Below are 18,812 nucleotides of genomic sequence, written 5' to 3' on the forward strand. Positions count from 1 at the left end.
ACACAGACAGACAAATAGAAAGCTGCCCCTGTGATGAGTACATTTGGAGAAAGCCAAAAAACCCAGATAACGTAAACAAGGCAATGTACGGCTTAATTCAAACTTGAAATACACGCAACGTGTTTTCCACAAAATAGTGCTAAATGATACCGATTAGAATACACACCGCTGTAACCAACTCATCACTCATGTTCATGAAGGGGGCCTCTAGGATAAACAGAATATCTTAACGACGTGGGTGTACTATTCTAGCACACAATCTTAAGTGTGCTTAAGTGTGCAAAAAAGAAAAAGAAAATCCAGAGCTTTAGACAATCTTAGTGTTAAAGCTACTTTAATGCCTCCGTACATCTATTACTGGCTCTTGTACAAACATATTTTATTACAACAGAGTGCAGCTTTCTTTTTATTTTATTGCACGTGATTATTGATTATATGCAGACAAAAGAATGTGGCCAGCTAAAGAACAAAGTCACTGAAATTTATAGGCATTTTAGAGAAATACTCTATCCGTTAATACAGAGCAAGGGCAAAGCCTGAAGTATAGCACGCCATTTGTGCTTGGGAAACTAATGAATTATGTACTACACATAACAAGAAAATCACCCAGTAATTCTGTACTCATGGGGCTACGAGGTAAGCTCACTAGTCAGATAAAATTAGGCTCAAATGTCTGGACAATTTACAGTAACAGTGACCACCTCAGCTTGAGGAAATAAATCAGCTAACCACCCAGGCATTCACCGAGGGAGACTGGAGAGGGGCAACAGGTGGCTGTCAACTTAGAGAGAAAGAGGGTCATCATCCACTTAGAGAAGAGCAGCAAGTCTGTCGGTCACTCCCCAGGCTCCACTAAGCTAAGCCAAGCACCAGCAGGAGGAGAGAAGAAAGCCAGTTCAGTTGTGAGTTGTGTTCAGCCAAATATTCACAAGTACGGCCACGTTAAACGTGTGACATGTTACATCAAGCACTGATTAGAAATGACTTTTGGTTATCCACTGTTATTAAATCAGTATCGTTAACAACAAGAATTTAACGATGCATAACATATGATAGGTCTACTGTATCAATTACATAATTACAGTGTAAAACACATGAAAGAGAAATCCTTTTTTTGCAATCAACATGTGCAAACTTGAGTTAATCAGGTTGGAGGAAAAGCTGTGTTTCTCCGTTGTCTCATCAGTCCCTGAACGAGCAATTTTCCCAACCTTTCCATTATCATCAGCAGGTACAATAAACAACCAAGAAGGACCCTCAGATAGTTCTCTCATCATAGTGACCTCATTCAAATGAAAAATGTCTGTGTTTTTGGTTCACTTGTACTGCAAGCAGCCAAATATAAAATCTGACAATTTACAGCCTAATAGCCTTTGCAGACCTTGGGTTATTTTTGCACTTGATGCCTGCAGAGGAGGCATGTGTTCCTCCGAATGACATTACCGACAGCCTCAATGCTCTACTGGAAAATGACTTCTTAAAAGCATGTGGAGTAATTTATTGTATTAAAAATATTGAAAAAAAAAGGTAACAAAACAGATAAAACCTTGTTGGTTTAATCTTTCCATAAAGATGTGGAAAAATAAAGTAGCTAAATCTAAATCAGAGAGTACAATGCAGTTAGTAAAAGATTAGCCATCCTCAGTTTAATCAAAAGGCTTTTTGTGTGTGAGCGTATGGGTCGGCACACATGCCATGTGCATGCATGTTTGCATATGTTTTCACTCAGCTCTATGCTGGTTCCCTCACATTACTCAAAGATACCAGGAGGCCCAATTAAACAAAGTGACAGAACCCAGTAAGTCCAAAAACATAAAATGTTTTCAGGGTTTGCTCCGTGCCAGTGCTCTGTGTTCGTACTGTTGCTGAAACGGTGCTGTCACTTGGCTTTTTTCCACAAGTGCTGCTGTGCAACTTTTACAAGGATCTACATAAAATAATCAACTGGTGACAGAGCTAATTAAAGCTGATGTAGTCAGAAGGAGACAAATTATAGAGGGAAATGTGACAAATGCAGAGTTTGGAGCACAGTTTTATTACTCACCGATGCACGCGTGAACTCTGACTGATAGCTGCGTTCGAAGAATGATGCCGTGTTTCTTTCCTCGTCTACAAAGACAAAAGACAAACGGAGATAAAGCAACATGTCAGAAGGTATTGGACCATTGTGATCATTTCAATTTTCATGTGCGTGCCAGACATAGGTGCACATGTTGACAGGATAATGGAGCTGAAACGCTGTTGTTAAATGGTGCAAAATGATCTTCGAGCCTTTTTCAACAAATTATTCTGTTCCGTTTCAGGCAACATTTGCAGTTTGAACACAGCAGGAAGCAGATCAGGGAAAAGGTCTTCATCAATGAAAATGAAGGATGGGAGCAACTCTGAGGTCAGCTCCACCCCCTGCGTTAATGGAGATATGCCAAGACCCTGTCAGCATCCTGTCAAGAGCTCACAATGTGCGAATGAAAATCAAAAACAAAGAAGACAACAATGCCCCTGAATGCTATTCAGTCCTGATAGTGAATGTGAGAACAGTTTAGATCCCTCAAAAGTTAATTCTCTAGTGTCTGTGAACAGACACTGAAGTTTGCAAAAGTTCAACTCTCAATACTTTGCTGCTCCCATACTCGGTGTGTGGTACTCCCAGACCTAATCATTTAACAGTTTTTAATTACTTTCATTTTAAAAATAAAAAAAATTATAAAGTAGGTTGGTTGATCACTGTTTTGCTTGAGGTTAGATCCTTCATTGGGCCTTTAACCTCCCAACTACCTAAAGAAACACACAAACAAACCTAGCAGGCCAAATGTAGACAAGAGCACAGCAGGTAGAGTTGCGCAACACCCCCCTACCCTCCCTTCCTAATTTGGCTCACTGACAAATGGGCTTTTATGCTGGCTGCATAGAGTTTGTGTGATTGTTCTGACCGGCGCAGTGCCAGCAGCAGACTGTCACTTTCAAACCGTCGGGCGTGAGCGGCTCTGACAGAAAGAGAAAAAACTGTATCGGTGCAGAAGGCACTTCCTACTGCTGCTTCGCCACATACAAACAGACCCAGACAGACTGACACACTGACATTTTTCCTGCCCCAACCAGTCAGCGGGAGGCCGAGCTGATACGCGCACAAGCGCGTGACATGACAGGGGAAGTCTGCTTATCCTCACTGTTTATCAAATATAATATCCCGCAACAGGCAGAGGCGACACAGGAGCAACATCTGTCAACAGGGCCCTTCGCTGCGAGATGAGACGGCAAACAGGAACTTTATCCCTTGTGATGCTGTTGAGGCAAATCGGTAACTAGACCCATTTTGTCACGAATGTCTGCTTTCTCTCCGCTTAGATGCAACAGTATCCCTGTGCTTAACCAAGACCTGAGGCTACACAGGCCAACGTGCTCATTATCAAATTAAACAAACGTGCATGGAATATAAGTGAGGTTTTCAGACCCCGACCCCCACCACCACCAATTAAACATGAAAATTGAACACTCCTGCAGACAGTGCTGCAGGCCTATAAAAGATGGAGCCCAAACCTTCTTAAACAATGAAAACTATAAAGAATGTCAGCTAAATAACAAATTGGGGGCATGCTGGTATATAATAGTGAGCCATGAAAATCTTGTGAGCCAAATTAACCTTGATTCATAATATACATGAAGCTTCTGAAATAGGTGAATCACTGAATTACTACTTTTTATAATATCACAAAAGGACTGAATGCAATCTAAACCACTTACTTCCTACTTATGTCATACTTCCTGACCATTACACAAGTCAAATGGTCAAAAGTAGAGCACTTGATAATAGATTAAATGAAAACATATGGACATTGTTATTTAGTATGAACATTTATAAAAAGTAGTGGGCATTTCAAGGCACCAACCAAATGCTCATCATCATCAATTTCTCTATCAAACATAGCAAACAGGAATGCAGCTGCAGAAAGTTAACAACTGTACCCGACAAAAAAAATAAATAAATAAAAATTTAAAAAATAAAACCTTACGTTCCCCATCTTGATTGCCCCTTTACTGCCCCGTTGTACAGCACCTCATAAAGCTCGGGCTTAATCCTCATACAGAGCAGCAGCAACTGGACCGGTGGATGCCTGCCAGCTCAATGCTCTCTGGCTTTATCTAAGGGAGCATTACTGGCCCTGTTTATAAAACATCACAAAATGTGTACCCACAGAAAGTGAACACACATACTTGGAATACAGTAAAGCCAGTACTTCCCCCTCAAAGACCAATTAATGCCAGACAAGAAGGCCCCGCTGAGGTCTACTGACTCAGCACTTCTTGGACACCCCTGTTCGAGAAGGCTCCCGTATCACTGCGTCTGTAGCGGGACCTCCAGTGCCCGAGTAAGCCAGGTGGGGTAAAGTTTTAAGTCTGACAATTACTCTGGTTCTTTTCAAGTCAACTTTTTCTTCTTCAAATGAAAACCTTGTGTGCTTCGAGCATCTATGAAACAATGTCCAAGTGGGTCAGAAAAAAAGCGAAAATAAAGAAAGCAGAGCTGCCCTCGGAGACATGAAAGGATGTGATGAGAAACGCTGAATTTCTGAGGCCTTCAGAGCAAGAACGGATAGATTTTTAATATGTCTGACTTTTGAATAGTTGTCAAACACATCAGAAACACTCAATAAAACCAGCAAGAGCATTTTCAGCATATAATTGCTGGCTTTCTAACAGAAATTACATCTACTACAGCATGAAATGCGAAAAGGTGAAAGAAAATGCTAAAAAAAAAATCCACATGCTGAATCCATTATCCAGTCAATAACAGCATTTCATGTTATCCTATAAAGACAAGCCAGGGAATATGTCTTACAATGTGTCAAGCTCGACACATAACTCAACACTATCGCACAACACTGTTTTTCCCCTAAAAGCTCAAAACAAATTTGCTACAACTTTTCTATCCATCCTGGTCCTACGAGAACACGTCCCGCATACTCCACCTCCAACTACAGTGCCAAAAAAACAGCGTGTGTGTCAATCTATCACAGCTAGAATACACACACACTCTGCCAGGAACTGTGCAGATATGCCTCTGCACGTGTCTGAACTACATGGTCAGTTTGTAACCAGAAGTGGGGTGGTATCAGAGAGGGGACAAGGGGATTTACGAGTCACAATCTTGTATAGCTGAGCTACATAACGTGGCGTGGAAGTGATTATGGCCCTTAAGCTCCCGTGACATGGATATCTCCTGGCTCTCGCAGCGTTCTGTCAGAGGATCATACTTTAATCTGATTGTAAAGACACTAGGTATGACACAGGCGCCTCAGGAATGTAACCTGTCATTAATATCAATTACAGATGGATTCAATTGCCAATGATCAGGGGAGCTCAGAACTATTGCACTACTCCCTTTTCTAGTAGTAGGTGACTTAGCTTAAAGCTAAAATAGTGAAAGCATGATGAAAGCATCATTTTCGCTTGTCATCTGAAGTTATTGCAGGAGGTTTATTTTGAGATAAACGTGGAAAACCCAGAAAGTAAAAAACAACCGTTGGTTTTGTCTGGCAAGTCAGCTTTTTTTTTTCTTCTTTACGTTAAATACTCGGGTGTTATGACTGCTGCTGACAGATCATATGCAGTAAAAATGAGAGCGAAAACAAAACAAAATGGAACAAGTAAGGGTGAAATCCCTCATCAGACCTTTTATTGGCTCAATAATCATCAAATCAAGAACACTGAGCAGTGGGGGGCGTAATTCTGGGCCCATCAGCACCGTAAAAAGCCAATGAGCAGCACTGCCCTATTTTTACTAAATAATTGGCTAACCACCTTCACCCCCCCCCCCCCCCCCAAGCCTCCTCAGACAACGCTGTGTGGGTTTAATGACACACATCCATACCAGCTCGTGCCAGCTGGCACAACACCGACCCATGCAGGCTCAGTCTTTGACGAGAGAAGAAGTGGACCACTTTAACCTCACAGCTCTTAATAGCCTCCAATAAGCTCCTAACAATTTCAGCTGGAACTGGGAAAGGCCAGCGCTCCCAACTTCCAACAGAAACACCAAGCCAGAGAGCAGCTTATGAATTTCAAGTTAGACAAATAAATCCATACATGTTTGTGGTCCAACTGACCAGGAACTTTCATGCCAACCTTTGGTTTGTGATCATCTAAAGTGGGCAGTACATGAAGGATGTATCAACATACTGCACAGTACATGAAAAAATGTATGGAGCCAATAAAGTAAATGGCCAAGGAAAATGTATGAACCAGAAGTTAACCTAACACAACTGTGAACTTTTTCTTCATCCAGCTCCAGGAGCTGTGTCAAGCCAAAGCAATATCTACCTACACATTACGCAGAAACAATATGGCTAAATCGTTAGCTGAGTGTTAGGAGGGTGTATACTGTGTAGCTGCCCCAGTGCTCTAAATGAGAACCAAAGTAAAGTCACAAAGAGATGTGGGTGATTACTCATGAGACATGACTAGAACACAAGTGGTTAAGATTACAACCTTGGTGCCACTCGACACAAATAGATCAATTCGATGGAAATTCCAAGATTTTTCAGTCTACTAAAAAAAGGGCACCAGTATCACCACCGAACCAACTTTATAAAATCCTGCAACTGCTACTACTGCAAGGTCTTTTAAAAATACAACAAACACGATCATTTTAGTGACCTGCATGCAGATAAAATACCCTTGAGGGACTCACAAAACCTTTGTGAGGAAAATCAGAGTCTCTTTTTCCTAGGAGACTCTCAGGTGGAGTAAAGACCTTCTCCTCTGTTCTTTTAATAGAGGAAGGCACAGTTCAAAAAAGGATCATTCGGAAAAGGGATCATTCATTCTAGATCCAAATAAGTATCATTAGACAAATCCCTTTAATAGTATTAAATTAGGCAAAGGAATATAGTAAAAATGTTTATTAATATGCATTCCCAGTGGCAAGGATTAAATACTATAGCTTTTCCCTCTTGTCTTGCTTCAAATCTCTCTTCCACTAAAAATACTCACATTGTACTGAAATATGCCTGACTGTCAAGATTTTTTTAAGTCAGACTGTTGTAATCAAAAGCTTTAAAATCACTCAGTCCCCCCCCCCCAAAAGAAAAAAAAAGTATTTGCACCGCTATTTGACCACAGCAACAGGAACAATCTATTCCTGGACAATCAAAACCTGGCAAGCATCGTACATTACTGTATCCACCTGCTAGACCGTGCCAGTCCCACTTTAGTTTTCAGCCTGAGTGGCTCTGGCATCAGTCTGAGCAGCACCTTTTGAAGTGCAAGGAATATTAAGGCCAAGTTTTTTAACGCCAGAATCTAGTTTTATTTCAGCTTTTTAAATTCAGCACAGTGTAGAGAATGTTCTTCATTTCGGCGGCTGTGCACATTCGCCGAGAGTGGAGACAGAAATGGCGGCGATTATTATCTTACCCTCCATCCTCCTGAAATCCCTCCAGTTCATCTCGCTGTTCTGCCAGCGTAGATTCCAGGTCCAAGTAGCTTCCATTATGGGACAGCTGAAGGGCACAGTCATCGGGCTAAACAGGAAAAAGGCACAGTCAGCATGTATTCAAAATGCTGTGTTAAGAGATATTTATGAGCATTGACAGTGGAAAGATGCTTTGGGAGCTTCTGAATTGAATGACACACATCAGCTGAACAAATGGCACTGACATCCAGGGGGTTTGAATAACTATTTGTGTTTCACGCCCATGCAGGCACACAACTTTAAAACTACACACAAATGACTCGTAAGAATTTTAGACAAGTAACTTTCTTTAAATATTTTAAAAACTTTGCTGTTTCGATGGCTCCACAGACACATGCGTAGCATATTTCAGGTCTATGTCTGTTCGCCGTGAACCACAGAAGGCTCTTTTATCAGCTCCTGTCAGTGCTCTACAATGAAAAACTGTGCAAGGTTGCAGAGAAGTCATGCAGATTTGAACGAGCTTGGCAGTCTGCTGCCTCTTATCTCGCTGCTCTCCTGTCTGATAAACTATCATCACATATGATGACTTTGCAGAGGAGGTATGATTTGTCTGGTCTTGAATGGTTGTCATCACCAGACTGTGGTCAAAGAGATGAAGAATGAGAGTGACTGTTCACTTGTCTGGTTGACCTCCAAATTGGAGATATTAACCTATTTATATTCAGAGTCTGTCAGCTCCACAGGACAGCGGCTCCAACAGCGAAGCAGAGTAAAGGAAAACAAATACCATTATGGGAGGGCGAACATATGATGCGAGTGCAGAGAGTGGCACTGCTCTGCACCATCAACAATCCGAGTGTCTAAACCAACAACGATTTGTACAAATACGTTGAACTCCAGTAACCTGTCTTTTTTGTCAGCCCTCACTTGGGCTTTGTAAAGCAACAAAGGCAATGATACCCTTCCATAAATACTACTTACATAGGCAGCCTGCAAGAATTTCTCTCTTAATGCACAACACATGTAAACATAAGTTTAACATGCAAAACCATGTGTTTTTTAAATCGGACCAGTTATTGCCTGGTCCGATGCAGTTCAATTTCCTTCCGCATATGACAGTAACTTAATTAAACGTGAAAGAACAACCCTGGGAAAGACATTACAGCTTTGATCTGTTCAGCCACTCTGCATTACTGCACTACAGCACTCAAGGACTGTGTCATATTTGAGAGCTGAAACAAAACATGTGGTTGGTTGGGATAACTTTCAGTCTCTCTCCAACTCACTCTCTGGCTCGGAGCTGTCTTGTTTGCTGCCCAAACCAAACGATTATTGGGAATATAAAAAGATGTAGAAGCGGAGCTGAATATCATTTTTCTAAAGGAGACATCGGGGGATGAGGCAAAGCATGGGGTTGACGCAGGAGACAGGTGAGGAGATCGTGCCCTTTCCAAGACATCTGCAAGTCTTATTTGTAGATGTTCTTCAGGTGAGGCAGGGCGTGATAGAAAAAGACTTGCGAGTGAAAACAAGCACATCTATTCTGCACATAGTCGGTAGCGGGAAGCAAGTGATTCTCCAGATTACAAGACAGATTCTGGCCTGACAGGAAAACCAGGCATAGGGGCCCAAGTTAGGCCCATGATTTCTTCTTTTTTTTCCCTTCTGTTTTTTTATGCCTATGGACTGACATGCCTTTGAAAATAAAAAGAGGGATAGTAATATGAAATGTTGCATGACAGAGAAGACACTTTAAATCATACTGTATGGAGTGACCAGTAGCTGGGCCTTAAATAACCTGTAAGAAACTCAACAATCCCAGAAACAACGTATTTTTGTTGAATGTCAACTTTACGTTTCCAAATGTGGTTTCCTTAATGTTTGAAAAAAATATGTACTACATGACCATAAGTCAGTAGAGGTTAGCCTTTTTGTCCATCCATCTATTTTATTCCACTTATCCATTTCAGAGTTACAGGAGGGGCTGGAACACACCTTGGACATGTTGGCAGTCCGTTACAGGGCTAACGCAGAGAGACCGACAACCATTCACATTCACACCTGGAGAGGACTCACACAGGCACAGGGAGAAAATGCAAACTTCCCATGATGCACTGAGCATTTCACCTTCACTCACTTCTTTTCACTCTTTTGTACTTACTGTATATGCCGCTTTGCATTTAACTACTAGTTATTATTAATAATTAAATGGCTCTCGTCCACAGCGTGTCTTTTGTCCTGTCTCCCACCCCTCACCCCCAAGCAGCCTGGTTCTTCCTGTTAAAAGGGAGATTTCCCTTCCCACTGTTGCCATGTGCTTGCTCATGGGGGGGGGGGGGGGGGGTCATCTAATTGTTGGGGTTTTCTCTCTATTATTATAGGGTCTTTACGTTACAATATAAAGCTCCTTAAGGTGGCTATTCTTGTGATTTGGTGTTATATAAATAAAACTAAACTGAATTGTATAAGCCCTATAATTATGACTGTGCAAATGCCACTAAATTACAATCCAAAAAACCCAAATACATTATTACAGGTAGATTTATCATTTTGCTATTTTATACTGTATATATTATACTTTAAATTATACTTTACATACTAAAAAAGGCGGATTAGATAACAAGACCAAACAAAATATTTGTACTCTTTCGGCTTCACTCTGTATCACAACCTGAACTGCACAAAACACTGGGCTGAATCTGCAGCTGTAACCAGTAATTAGCCAACTGTGGAACCAAGAAATGCAATTCCCCACACATGGGTTTGACTTGCAGACCAAAATCAACACAGGCAAGAAAAAAAACTTAAAAAAAAAAAAACTTGCAGTGAATTACACAAGTTTGCCATTAACTAATCCCCATCTGTACACCCATCTTTTCTTCCATATAGCCATAAATCTATCCTCTAACCAGTGTCACTTTAGGCGCTCTTTATATAATCAGTGTGGATTACTTCACAGGAATTACAATGTACAACCAAGCCAGGTTGATGCACTTTAAACAGCTCTTAATCCAGGAATAAGTGCTACCAGATTATCAGAGGCAGAGACTTCTTTAGCTGTCTCCTGCCCAGGACTTGAACCCACAGTGGCCCTGTGATGGCCAAGTCCAGAGAAGCAACCACAAGCTCCTCTGCTCACACACTGAGGTCTGGCCTCTCCCTTCAACCACCATACTGTGGTCCACTGACCAGGAAGGCGGTTAAGGCAGAAAGAACTAAAAATAAACACCATGCAATTTCAAAATTAAAACTGCTATCTCACTCCAAATTTCTTTATATTCCAGATGGGAAAGACATTTGGAAAGCTAGCTGTAAGCAGCGATGAGGGGGCCAAGCAGTTCAGCCTGCAGTTTGATCTCATTGTGTTAAAAGTGTGGCTGTAAGCACTGAAGGGAAAAACAAGTTCTCTATTATTATTTATTTATACAAACAAAAAGTGGTGCCAGCACAAGAATCACTGATTTAAAGCAAACAGATCATCAGTTTGGAAACAAATGACATTTTTTGGTTCTTGTTATTTCTCCAAATGGTAAACTGCACTCTGACCCAAAAATGGGTCAAGAGTGTTGATGACATATGAACTCACTTCCTGTTTGGTAGCTCTAATGGAAACAGGGAATATGGTTCACTAGTAATGTGTGTTAACAGAGCTGCAACTTTGACCAGCGGAGTGCTCAACATGTAGACAGGACAACCCTTTTTTTTTCTTTTTTTTATTTAATCACACACAGGGGCTGCCATTCACTTGACCAGCAGAAGAAGACAGAGCACAGAAAACGGTAAAGACGTCTATATAGCAACCACAGTGGACTACAAATCAGTTTAGAGGATTAACATCTGGCCACTTTAAAAGCTTCACATTTGCTCGATAAGGTGGAGATGCAATTTGTGATATTTCTGTGAGAGCAAGTGATTTAAAACACATTACACCTGATGCATGAACACAAAACCACAACAGTAACCTTAATTTTCCTGTCCAGTCCAAGGCAACTTTTTCCTTCGATGTGTTCCTCTGAAAGGAGCTGAGACAACACTCCAAATTAAGAGAACCTCAAATCTGCATGACAATGTGTAAAAGAATTCAAAGGGAGCTCTGACAGGCCTGAAGCAGGAACCTACATTTTGCAGCATTTAACATAACTTCTCATTATGGGACAAAAAAATGCAGAAAAACAACTGTCCCACAAGCTGAAATTGGTAAAGTGAGAGTCCATTCTTCAAGACCTCGCTTAAATTCTGTTTTTATAAACTGATGCAAGGCCTCTGGGCCACAAAACCCCAAAATACAAAACACAGAGAGAGAAGAAAGTAAATGAAGGAGTAATGAGCTATTGATTTGCCCTGAAAAACTGAATATTTTGAATAACTCTGAATAACGCTGAAGACAATGCATTATTCACTAGAAAACCAAATGTCTGGGTGAGGTGGGAATCACTCCCTTTTACCGAAGCAGCACAAAAGATACCAGATTTATATTATACAAAATGGTCTTCAAGCAGAATAAAAGATACTATAAACTATATTACACTATGATGTACTGTACATAAGACATACCATCACATTTCAAGTGAGTCTCCCACCCTCACTGAGAGTTTTCACTATTAAAAATTAACCTTGTGCAGCTATAAAAATCAGTTTCTACAAACTGATATTCGACTCTGTACAGCTACTTTTCCAAGTTGTCATCCCATGTATAACCCAATCCAGCACACACAACTGATCTCCACTCTGGAGAATGCCCACAGAAAATGACAGTAAAATCCCTAAAACAGCATATGTCAGCTGTTTTGATTGCCCCTGCACCATGTGTTGGTCACGTACTATTTATAACAGAATGGCCTGCACTGTAGGGATAAGACAGCCTTGCTGTATTCACAAGGTCGCACTAAAGTCTCGTTTTCAAACGTCTGATGGTGTGAATCAGGGAGCTGCTTGGTCAAGCGCGGCGACGCAGTTGCGTCACCCACCTGACTGTTTTTGTTTACGAGAAGAACAGGGACTTCCCCCTCAACTTACGGCTAACCACCAATGCCCATGTGACCAAATCTCACTAACCAGGCCCTGCGCAGCCAACCACAGGTACTCCCTCTCTGTCTGCTTTGCGGTCCAGCTGGTCTGCAGCTAAACTGAGACGGTGCAAAGTACATCAGCTCCTTGTTTGTGTTTTTAATTTTGCCCACTTCCTTTTCGGTGGAAAGCGTCCCCATCCCATGCTGCTGGTCAGACTGAATAGGCTGCAGAATGAGAGCCTGGCTTGTGGTGATCCACAGCATCCTGAGGCTCCTATGACTTATCTCACCAGCTTGACTCAAACAAGATGGAGTACCACTGATCTGACAGAATGAATAAAGACCCAAATTAACTCCCCATTTATGCAACTTTCTACCCAGACTAAGACGAATGCTCAGTAAAAAGACTCAGCCTCAGATGATATGGTCTCTGTGATTTGTTTAAATTTAAAGGTCAGTAGATGGGGCTTCACAAAATCTATTCAAGAGGCAGAAATATGCCAAGACATTTAACTTCTGGAGGCATCCAAAGGGAGAAAAAGAAAATGAGTTTCAGGTCTACTTTTGTCAACTACTGTCTCCAACATTTTGGATCTTGGGAAGGCCATTGTTTGCAACCAAAAAGAATGTGCACTGCTTCACCTCCTCAAAAACCAAGCAGTAAATGGAGCCTGAAAATTGAGGGTGATCAAACACAAATACCTTTCTATTTCAGACTAAAGAAAAGCTGGTTAACAGAGTCAAAATACAAAAAAAAGGGGCTAGAAAAAAAACACGTTTGATTAGGAAGACATGTTGCCAAATCAAAATCACAGATCTAATCAAGCCAAGTGGGAAATTACCCTTTTCCATCCGTCAAGAATTGACCAACTGAGCATGATTTGACCCAACCTACTTTAATTCTCCACATGGGCTTCCAGTCTGTCCATTTATGACACTGCAAATAGGTCGCCTTCTCCCACAAATAAGTTGGGTTTTTTTTCCTTTGAGGAGGTTAGATTTTCAAGTCAAACAATCATTAAGACTGCAACCACAAATGTCTTTTTTGCTTATTTGTTTGCGTCTCCTCCTTTGCCAACCACAAACAGGATACTTTTTTCCAAACTTTGAAGGAGCACCTAAAGTCTTGGCAGTGCACAGGTGGGTAATTGATGTAAATATTAACCGATGGCAGCCCCTCCCCCACCCCAAATAATAGGTATCTAATCTACGCCTACACCGCCTGGAGTTATTCTGTCTATCACAGAACTATCACGCCAAGAATCAGTAACTATTTGAATGCACGTCTATGTCCCATCAGCATCCCCTATCAACAAAGTGCTTACTAAGACGCTTGCTCATTGGTGAATTGGTTTTGTTTGGTAGTAACACAATCGACCTGTTCAAGCTAATTATTAATTTAGGCGTTGATGTTACATTTTAACTCGTGCTTTTAACGAAACGTGCACAAAAACAAAATCAAGAGGTTAATCGTGCGTTGCATACCTTGTGTGGGGCTTTTAACAGCCTGTGGACTCCAGCAATCTGATTTATCAGAGGGATATCTTCCCTGAAGGTGTACAGAGGCGGTCTGGTGGGCTCGGGGAAATTGGTGCTGTTAAATGGATCAGTATCATCTAAAAACTGCACCCTGCATATAAATGTAGCCATGATGTATCCATGCAAGGCGAGTTTAGATGATCAAAACAGTGGATGCGGCACTACGGTCTCTGACAGAGGCGCAGCCAGCCCCCCCTCCGGACAGCGAACTACCGGCAGGTCTTCTGCAGTAACAAAATCCTGCACCCTGTTATCCTTGGACCTTCCCCATTTGTTTCACTCAGCGTAGATGTGTCAGGACAGTGTGCGCAAAAAGTCCCAAAGTAGAGATCCGGAGTAACTCGCTGAGATGTCACGATTAGTCAGTGCGTGGCGGAATCGAGCGGAGCGCCAGTGTCCAAGGGCATTGCGGGCGGTTGAGGTGCTGAGGCAGACTGCGGACGGCACTGCTACACTTGGCGCCTGGTCTATGGGAAGCGGCTCCCTCCTCATGCATAAAGCCTGAGAAGGGACACTGCAAGCCAGGTCCCAGTCAGCCCGGCCAAACTCGGATTACACGCGCTATAGCGGCCTCCAGTGGGAAAAAAGCAAAACGGATGCTGACAGTCCTTCAACTCGGTGTTGACAAACACACACTAGAGCTATAGTGGACACCCGAGTTATAACATATTTGTGTTTTCTTATTAGTTTTTATTTTTGTTTCGCTTTGACCTTTTAATTCAGTTTAGTTTCAGTGAGTTTCCAGAGTGGATTTTCTTGCTTCAGCTTAAAATATTTAGGTTCAGTGTTTTAATGTTGTTCACTTTTAATGTTTATTACTTTTTCATTCATGGGAAATGCCAGAGATGAGATTTAGGAAAATAATTAGATATTACAATATAAACAGAGCTTTTTGACAGCAGTTGACTCGCAGCCTTGTAGACACCCAAACTTTAATAAACGGATGCTTTAAACCCTCATCATGCAGTTTGTGATAACAAATGTTAACAAATTAGAAACACCTAAACTAAGGATTTATTCTGTAATGTTATTTTATTTTAATTGCTGTTTTAAAAGTTCACAAAAGGTCTAGGTTTTTTTCCTTTTAGATAACAATTTCTTTTCCCATTTAGTTTTAGTTAACTATGATAACCTTGTTTTTTTTTACCAGAAAAAAACACAATGCTGCATATATTTTGAAAAAAAAAATGCATCTAACAGCAATATGTAGGATCTAGAAGTAAATTCATGAGCTGTCTAAAAATACGCCTTATGGTACATTTCTGTATTACTTAGTTTTATGCTTATACCCTGGTTAGTGATGCTTCATGGGAGTGGTTAGAGCAATTGAAAAATATGAAACAAATCTCCAAACATCTCTAGAGTCAGCTGTCTAACATTGCGTAGGTCCACCCTGAGCCTCGAACAGTTCTGACCTGTCAGTGCATAGCCACAGAGCCTCTGGGGCTGTCTCTACACACTGGCATGTTGGCAGCACAACCTTGGCTGGTATGGGTTGTTGGGTGGGGCCTTCAGGGATACACGAAACAAGCCTTCAAGGCTTTCTACAAGAAACACAAGAAGGCAAAGTTCTGCTATAGCTCTGTGGTTTGGGCTTGTTCCGGGCACTCCCTGTTTAGACAGGGATCTGGGAAGCTTCGAGGCCAGGTCAAAGCACTGGGTTTTTAACGTTCCTCGAGTTGTTCCTAAGTAGCATTTGTGGTGGATTTGTGGTGGAGGAGGCTGCTGCCACTGAGGAGTGCTTTCGTTCAAGTAGGTGCCATCCACATAAATGCCAGGACTCCAAGGCTTTCCAGACAAACATTAAATTGTTGTCTGTTTGATGTTAATATGGTCATTTAAAAACCATGCAGCATCACCCAGCTGCTCATAAATCATCTGTTTTCGAGTGGCAGCCAATCAGAAATTGCCTTAAATTCAATTCAATTCAATTTTATTTATACAGCACCAAATCACAACAATAGTCACCTCAAGGCACTTTATATTGTAATGTAGACCCTACAATAATACATACAGAGAAATGGAGGGTGGTCTTTAAGAGGGGAGGATTAAAACAGATTGTCTCATACAGTAGATGAACTGAGGGGCTGCACCAAGGTCCAGTAAACAATAGGCAAAATAAAAAGAAAGCTGAAAGAACTCTTTAAACTAAAACAAGCTTTAGTCTGTTTTTTAAACATTTTTTTCACCTGTCCATTAGCTCTTCGGTGTCTTAACGGTGCTTTTCTCTCTCCTCCAGTTCTCTTTAACCTCTATTCACTCAAGCTCATAAATACAATCCAGCCAACAAAGTCTTCAATCTGGAAAAAGAACTTTAAAGATTAGCTTACATTTAGTTTAATTTAAAAAAGCAATTCTTTGAATACAAACCGACATACCTTGAATTTATCATCTGAAGCTACAGCTATGTAAATCTGTGCCCTAGAAATATTTGTTTCCACAGATGATGCCTTGTAACAAAAAACCTTTGAGAACCACTGAGCTAGACTAGGTTGCCAGCTAAAGAGTGCTCTAATTCACCAACCTGATCTTGCAGATGAGAAAATGGGGCTCTCATTGCCTACAGCAACAGAAGTCAACTTAATATAGACTCTATGGAGCCCATAACTTACCTTCTTATTTTGGATCAAAAGTTATATGTAGCACAATTCAGTTCAATTCAAGGCACTTTAAATGTTAAGATAAAGACCCTACCTACAATAATAGAGACAAAACCACAACAATCAAACCACCTTTGAACAAGCACTTGGTGACAGTGTGAAGGAAAAACTCCCTTTTAACAGGAAGGAACCTCCTGCAGAACCAGGCTCATGGAGGGGCGAGGCCATCTGCCCTGACCGGTTGGGGTGAGGAGAAGAATACAGGACAAAGACACGCTGTGGAAGAGAGAGAGAGAGAGAGAGAGAGAGTTTAATAATAACTAATAACTATTGTCTGCAGTTATAAGTGTTGTATGTGTCTGCGTAATGAACTTACACAGTAAATGCTAAATAGATTAAACCCAGCACTCTCGTCCAGCTGTGATCACTCATCTCAGTACACGTCTGTGTAAATATCTTTTTGGTCTTGGTCCCATTCACAGACTACATATATAAACACAGATGTAGCCACTCTGACTCTTGTCTGTTGGTTAGTAAAGTCCTGTTGCGAAGCCTCAAAATGATTGTTTTCATCGTTGGGTTCTTGGTGTTCTGAAACTGGATGTGACATGCAAGGCGTAAATTTGCCTAAGAAACCGAGGGCGAGTGTGCGCTCATGCACAGGATCAGTGTTGTCTTAATTAAAATCAGTCAGGCATACGATAACTGTACTTTGAGTCAAACATTGAACGACCTGGAGTACTGCCACTCAACGCTAAATTCCCTGTTTTATTCACTGTCACTAATGCAGGGATGTCAAACATAAGCCCGAGGGCAGAATCGGCCCGGCAAAGACTCTAATCTGGCCTGCTGGACGGCTTTGGAAAATATGAAGGTGGGCATACATGCTTGGACTTTTAACTGCATTTTCACAAGTTTTACAGCTTTTCCTGCTAATAAAGACCTCCCTCACAGCCATCTACACTACACTAAGTATTTAAGTTGTTAAGTAATAGATTAACAATTAAATGATAGAAAAATGTCTGTTAAGTGAGCATTGGTTTTATGTTTTTTATATTTTATATTTTACACATTGTCTAGTTAAAAAAATGTTATTTTTGTGTAGACAGATTAAACTTTGCTTAAACTTTTTTGTGTATATGTTCTCAGAGTTTCAACAATTTTTTGATCTATGTCAGAAAAACTGTTTTCTTCAGTTGGACGAATCAACGCTTTAAGGGAGGCCCACACAACCAATGTTATAAAAGAGTGAGCCTCACACGAGCAGTGGCTTCTGTGGATTTACCTCTCTCCATCATAGAACACCGCAGTTAACTCTCACGTTATATCCTACGTTATATTCATTCTGAGCTTGAGCTTCAAAGGCAGCACACCTCCAGTTGATGCTCTATGACACCACGGACTAGTCAATCCATCACAAACATCTAGTTCATATTATCTCACAGTGTGCGCCACAATTTACATTCCAGCACTGAACAGTGAACTACTGTATCACCACAATACTACAGTGTTTCACTGATAAAGAAGCAAAAACTAACCGACACAGGCCTGAAGGACAGGATATTGCCCCATCGGCAGCTGGGTGAGCTGGAGGTGGAAGAGGCTGGAGACCGGCAACAAGTTCTGGTACACGCTGACCTGTGTGGGGTTTTGTGTGGGTCTCAGAAATATCTGGCGCTTCCAATATCTAACTCAGAGTCAAGGGCATGGGTAATACTTTCATGGTTTAACTATTCACAATCATGCTGCTTGAAAATAAAATATTGGAACAGGAATACTCATGTATGGCTGTGAACACATAATATTTACAGGTTATAATGTAATTTTGCATAATTTCTCATGATTATAATGTAAAATAAATATATATTAGAATGCTTTATAATAGTGGAGATGTTTCTCCAAGTTTAGTTCAACATCACTGATGTAATGTTAACATGCTGTAAAAACTGTAGTACTGTATAATAGTCCTGTTTAGATCAAATATAAGACACTACAGAGTGTCCTTTAAAACATTCACTGGCTGTACTACATCCACATAAGTGTTTTTGGTGGCTGATTTCTTTTACACCACCATAATTGCCTGCAAGATGAGCCTTAGCGACATACTGTGAAAATGTGTGAGAGAAGCTTCCCCTGTGGATTACCTCTGGTACTGGGAAACCCTGAACGCAACTCGACAAGAGGAAGGTGGGCAGCAGTGCCGCATACTGTTGTATCATGTTTGTACATGTTCTGTATCTGTGAAGTTTG

At 41.1% G+C, this 18,812-nt stretch overlaps 1 protein-coding gene across 4 annotated transcripts in view; it reads right to left on the reverse strand.

Annotated features, from left to right (window-relative positions):
- The window catches only part of fhod3b (formin homology 2 domain containing 3b), a 90,678-nt gene extending 76,231 nt beyond the window's left edge, over positions 1-14,447 (reverse strand). For all 4 annotated transcript variants that reach the window (XM_004541523.5, XM_004541521.5, XM_076889935.1 and 1 more), the window contains exons 1-3: positions 13,909-14,447; positions 7,414-7,520; positions 2,045-2,109 (exon numbers count right to left, since the gene is read on the reverse strand). In XM_004541523.5, the coding sequence (XP_004541580.2) occupies positions 2,045-2,109; positions 7,414-7,520; positions 13,909-14,073 (337 nt within the window). In that variant the 5' untranslated portion in view covers positions 14,074-14,447. The remainder of the gene's footprint in view (positions 1-2,044; positions 2,110-7,413; positions 7,521-13,908) is intronic.
- Between the last annotated feature and the right edge of the window lie 4,365 nt (positions 14,448-18,812).

Source organism: Maylandia zebra, linkage group LG11 (genome assembly GCF_041146795.1).
Source record: "Maylandia zebra isolate NMK-2024a linkage group LG11, Mzebra_GT3a, whole genome shotgun sequence".
Classification (NCBI taxonomy): domain Eukaryota; kingdom Metazoa; phylum Chordata; class Actinopteri; order Cichliformes; family Cichlidae; genus Maylandia; species Maylandia zebra.